A 6030-nucleotide genomic window follows, 5' to 3' on the forward strand; every position below is an offset into this window, starting at 1 on the left:
TGGCCCCCGGCCCAGAAAAACCTGCTGCAGGATGCCTGAGGGTAGATAAACATGTCTGTCTGCAGAGAGGAGAGTCCAGCCTCCAGACAGAGGAATCAAATCATGTCGTTTCCTAAAGAAGAAGGAAGGAGAGTGAATCAGGAGCCTGACTGAACTACACCAACAGGACCACTTACTTAGCAACGCACCAACGTACCGACTAACTTACGCAATTACTTTCTCACATACTTGCTTTGGTGCTTACTTACCTACTTATATACTTGCTTACTTCCTTACTTACTTACCTACTTGCTTACTTACTACCTTACTTACTTACCTATTTGCTTACGTGCTTTGGTGCTTACTTACCTACTTATACTTCCTTACTTACTTACTTCCTTACTTACTTGTTTACGTACTTCCTTCCTTATTTACCTATTTGCTTACGTGCTTAGGTGCTTAGGTGCTTACTTACCTACTTGCTTGCTTACTTCCTTACTTACTTCCTTACTTCCTTCCTTCCTTCCGTACGTACTGACTGACTTATAGAAATGACCTGCAGGATGCTTGGGAGCAGATACACATGTCTGTCTGCAGAGAGGAGAGTCCAGCCTACAGACAGAGGAATCAAGTAGTTTCCTAAACCTCCTTTCCTAACCTCAGTGAAACATCCGGGGGTAAAGCAAAGCCTGAACTACACAAACAGGACCACTCAGCTACGTACCAACATACCTACGCACTTAATTACTTTCTCACATACTTGCTGACGTACCTACTTACCTTCTTATATACTAACTTACCTACTTGCTTACTTACTTCCTTACATACTTACCTACTTGCTTACTTACTTCCTTACATAATATACGTACATACTTGGTTATACTTGATTGCTTACCTGCTTACTTGTGTACTTACTTGGTTGCTTTATTAAAGTACGTTCATACTTACCGACCACCTTTCTTACTCATTTAACTGCATATTAACATTTACTTACTAGACGATGGAAGTCAAATATATCCTGTCTCCTTTCAAAATCTTCCCAATACTGGATTAAAAGAAACTAAATGAGGTGTTATCTGCTGGTTCGTTTCATAGCATGTTATGTTATTTTCTGCAGCAGACCGCATGTGCAAGTAATTCATTTCTGTGAGGATTCAAATATATTTAAAACATACATCTGATTCCCTTAAGAGCGACTGCATCTGAAGTGTTTCCTCTCCAGTTTCAATGCTCGTGTTTGAATCAGTTCCTTTGAACGTACTGAGAAACAGGAAGTCACATTATCATAAATCCATCCTAATGTGATCCCCTTCATCACGAGGGGGCCGGCTCACCTGTGTGAATAGAAGGTGATTGCTGAGAGTGTCTCCTCACACTGAGTTTAACCCTCAGCTAAAGATAGACCCCTGAGACCCTCTTCAGCTCAGAGGCTTCACTTTCCTCAAGTCTAGAGGAACTGGTTTATATTCAACACAGCAGACTCTGAATATAGTCCTTCTTTTTAAATGAGCTCTACCTTCAGTGCTGTGTATCTGTGGAACCCAAAGCTTGGTGGAAGGTTATCAGCCTGATTTCTGCACTTCATTTGAGTGAATTTGATGAATCAGTTTTGACGGTTGTTGAATAGACACTAGATACTAACATCAACCTGACAATGAGCAGAATAGGATCACGTTACGGCTTTAGTATTTGTACTTTTACTTAAGTACTTAAGTATCTAAGTACTTCTTCCGACACTTCCGTTCACTTTGAATGGGGTGATGTCACGCTTCGCCGAACTGCATTGTGGGAGCCTCGCTACGCGTTGCTCGCTGCAAAAGTTGACGGAAGCGTCAGCCAATCGAATCATATGCCAGAACAAGCTCTAGCCAATCAAACCGCGTGCTTGTGTGTCCGGCGCGGGAGACTATGTGATTGGTTGTTGGTCGAGTTTCAGACACGCCCGCCGGCAAGCTTCAACGCCCTGTGTGGACGGGCCGGGTCTATTGATAATGTATTCACATGAAAACAGTCTGTCATCACATCCACAGGTCGTTTTCCCATTCAGACAAGCTTTCTAACTAAAACAAGACAAGAACATTTGACTTTAGGTATGGACTGATCTATATTCAACTACACAGACAACTTTCAATCAATAAAATCTCATTATCAGTAATTTAGAAGTAATTTAGGTTGATGTCCTACTTTAATCCTGCACTCATTCTTACTTATAAACACCAGAGACAGTAAGGAAAGGCTTCCACAGGGAGGTACAAGAGAAATGCAACCCTGCGTCAAGTCTATTCTATCAGATGTTAAGTAGAAGTGTTCCAACACAATGACATTCATTCTGTAAATGGCCTCCTTAATGCCCCTCAGAGTCATATCTTCATCTATATGCTGCTGCCTTACTTTATATTTGGCAGCTCAGGTGTGTTGTCCTTGTAAGCGTATGAGTAAATCTCTCGGCGTGTCCCTGTGGTGTTCAGAGGCAATTCAATTAGAAACTGATTGGTAGTGAAACCTTATTTTCCAAGTATTGATCCGGAGGGCAACCCTGCAAAATGCAAAAACCCTTCAGCAAGACGGATGAGCTGCCGGCGTACAAAGAGATAATCAGCTAATCAATGTCACATTCCTCCAGCAGAGGCTAATTCCACTCATCGGCGCTAAATAGTGAAAACTCCAGTTCATCAATCACCAATTGAAGGAGCACTCGTTAGTTAATAGTCTGCTCTTCACCCTCTGAACGGACACTGCATTTATCTGAGCCGGCAGAGGGAGGCACCATGTTTTACTTTGATTGCTGTATTCTCTTCACTATAATTCCCAATTTGGATCTGTCCGCTGTCATGATTTGAAATTGAAGCTTGCAGCAAAGATTGATCTCTCCAACCCCCCATGGAGTTATTTTGATTGGTCAATTTTGTGGACATGTTTGAATGTGAAAGTCAATATTTCCTGAATGACACAGAAGAGTAATATCTCATGACGCATCGTTTCACCCGATACACCAGTGCCAGTTTCTGTACCTGCAGGGCTGGAGCGAACCTCTTTATGGTCCTTGAGGCGACAAAGGAATGAAACATCTTGTACATAAGAAGGTCCCAGTTCGATCCAAGGCAATGTCAAGGCGTCCTTCATTTTATTGCCTTTACCAAAAGCAGATGAAAAATTGAAACACCCTCAGAATGAAGCTGCAGCCGAGGCACCAGATTCTCTGTGGTTCTGTAGGAAGTCTGTGGAGATTTCCAAATGAAAGGGTTGGACCACTGATGGTCGCTTCAAGTTCTTTGTACTAAGAGACCTGGACCTCTTCTAGGGTCTTTGAGGGGACAAAGGAGGAGGGGCAATCTTCCAGTAATCAGAAGGTTTCCCAGTTTGGATCCCAGTGTCCTAAACCTCGACGCCTCGACCAAAAAAAAAACAGAGAATGAAAACAAACTCAAACTTTCAATGCAAGAACTTCAGTTGTGCAATTCATGTTCTTATGTTTCCAGGATCCAACAAACAAGGATCAATTGCGTCCAACAAAACGATGCCTTTCCCAGCACCAAACACACCTTTTCAAAGTCACTAATATAAAAATCATGAACAAATTATTAATACAAATTAAAAAGTTAAAGTCAATGGAACCAGATACTCTAAAATATCATAGAAAAATTTTACATTTATTATTATTTATTGTTTTATCCTAAATATATGCTGAATATTTTAATATATTAATCGTGTGCTACCTTTTCAAAACTTGCTGTGTGTCACACAGTTGCTGCTCAGTATCTTCTTCCGAGCGACCTGGATGTTCTTGAAATGTTGTGGAACTGATTGATTGATATATTTCTGTGCTCACTACTTACCTTGAGGCTAGTGTTACACTCTGGAAATATGGATGGCTTCAGCACATTTCAAAGACTAAGTAATGCAGAAAAATGTACTTTGTGACGACTGACAGACGATTGCTCTCAGTTGACTGTCCAAAGACAGACGTAACTAACCAGATGTTTTTCTCTCTTCCGCAGGTTGCCCACGCCTCAAAGTCGGAGATCGTGAAGTCGGGAACCCCCAAATCCACACTAAAGCACATATGGACAGAAAGCAGTAAGGACATGTCCATCAGTAGGCTGCTGTCACAGACTCTCCACGGAAAAGAGAACAGCACAGCCTTGGATCTTCGCTACGACACCCCCGAACCGTACTCCGAACAGGACCTCTGGGATTGGCTGAGGAACACCACGGACCTGCAGGATTCGCGGCCGCGGGCAAAACGGCGGCCGATGGTCAAGACGGGGAAATTCAAGAAGATGTTCGGCTGGGGCGACTTCCACTCCAACATCAAGACGGTCAAACTCAACCTTCTGATCACCGGAAAGATCGTGGACCACGGAAACGGCACCTTCAGCGTCTATTTCCGTCACAATTCCACGGGCCAGGGCAACGTTTCCGTCAGTTTAGTCCCGCCCACTAAAGTAGTTGAATTCGACGTAGCGGCACAGCAGTCTGTCATCGACGCCAAGGATTCAAAGTCCTTCAATTGCCGCATCGAATACGAGAAGGTGGAGAAAGGCGCCAAGAATACGCTCTGCAACTTCGACCCGTCCAAAACTTGCTACCAGGAGCAAACCCAGAGTCACGTGTCTTGGCTTTGCTCCAAACCCTTCAAGGTCATCTGTATCTTCATCTCCTTCTACAGCACCGACTACAAACTGGTGCAGAAAGTTTGTCCGGACTACAACTACCACAGCGACACGCCCTACTTCCCGTCCGGATGACGAGCAAAAGTGGGAAAAGTGGACCAGCGGAGCGCGGACTGGAGCTTCTACCCATCCCAGAGAGGAGCGTTTCAGCCGAACTGTCCCTAAAAATGTCCACAACAAGAGAGTCAAGCCCCCAAGTGATTACCCAACGTGACGTCATGAATCCTGCAGAGGACGGTTACTTTAAACAGTCTAACGCTGCTACAAAGGACTGAAATCTGCAAAAAAAATGACAGTCAGAATTGATTCTCGAGTTCAGTTTTGTCCGATGTGTAGATAGCGGGACGTATTGTCCTGTTTGTTCTGATTGGTATCATTATTAGTCGCCCCTGTGTTTGCTTTATGTTTAGTTCTCACTTCTTTTGAAACTAGATGTTATCAACACCCTTTTTTCACAGATCTCACACACATTGCCTCTCTGGACATTTGGACTGTTTGCCTCTGCTGTGCTATTAACGCTCTGCAGTTTATCCTGGAAATCAATTCCTCATTTAAAAAGAATAAAAAATGAAAATCAGGATTCTTTAGGAAACCCTGCAAGGCGACTGACGAGGAGATTTCAATGTGAGTTTAGCAAAGTGAGATCTTCTTCCTCCATTAGGAGAGAAAATGTCGCTTGGATATAAAAACTGTCAATCTGTCAAAAAAAAAGTTTGTGGAGTTTATTCTCAGCTGATTGAATGTCGGATCACCTGATTGGTTGACGATCAGCGGGTCGTGCGTGGGGGATGGGGCTTGCTCATTGTCACTTAATATATCAAATGTAATGTATTCTATATCTTAGAGCCTAATTTGTAAGAATGGTTTGTATTGTACATAGTTTATCCCAATAAACTGCTTCTGTAAATGCCCCCATGAGCTGTGTGTCCCCCCCCCTCGCTAATTCCTCTTGTTCACTCCATTTATGCTCGTTCTTGGTTCCTAACAAATGGTGTTGCTGCCCTAGATGTGAATTTCTTGAAACCATCACTCCTGTACAGACACTGTAAAACTTACTAAATATATTAAAAAGTATTAATTGAATTTTTTCTTTATTGGGGGGGACGGTGGGGGTTGGATATGTACATATTAATTAAAGAACACAGTACATTTTAACAATTGAATGTTGGTTTGCGTTGGTTCTTTCTGTTGTTTTTGCTGCTCTAACGTGTTGGTTCAAACTAAATAACAACAAATCTGTTCCCAGGTCCCAATGAGCTGAGGAGTTACTGATCATGTGCGGTTAATATTGGATACGTGTTAGGAGTCTTTTGTCTAGAGCAGTCGATTGTTTGCAAAAAATGTATGGCCACAGAAATCCATAACCTGTTAAAAAAAC

At 42.7% G+C, this 6030-nt stretch overlaps 1 protein-coding gene across 1 annotated transcript in view; it reads left to right on the top strand.

Moving 5' to 3' along the window:
* Positions 1 to 5735, top strand: part of nxph1 (neurexophilin 1) — a gene marked incomplete at its 5' end in the record, with an annotated part of 5799 nt that extends 64 nt beyond the window's left edge. Inside the window, 2 exons of the mRNA XM_079695973.1 lie at positions 1 to 41; positions 3978 to 5735. The exon at positions 1 to 41 is cut by the window's left edge and continues 64 nt beyond it. Of these exons, the coding sequence (XP_079552099.1) occupies positions 1 to 41; positions 3978 to 4727 (791 nt within the window). The 3' untranslated portion in view covers positions 4728 to 5735. The remainder of the gene's footprint in view (positions 42 to 3977) is intronic.
* Positions 5736 to 6030: the final 295 nt, after the last annotated feature.

This window comes from Notothenia rossii, assembly GCF_949606895.1.
Source record: "Notothenia rossii genome assembly, contig: scaffold_482, whole genome shotgun sequence".
NCBI classification, from domain to species: Eukaryota; Metazoa; Chordata; class Actinopteri; order Perciformes; family Nototheniidae; genus Notothenia; species Notothenia rossii.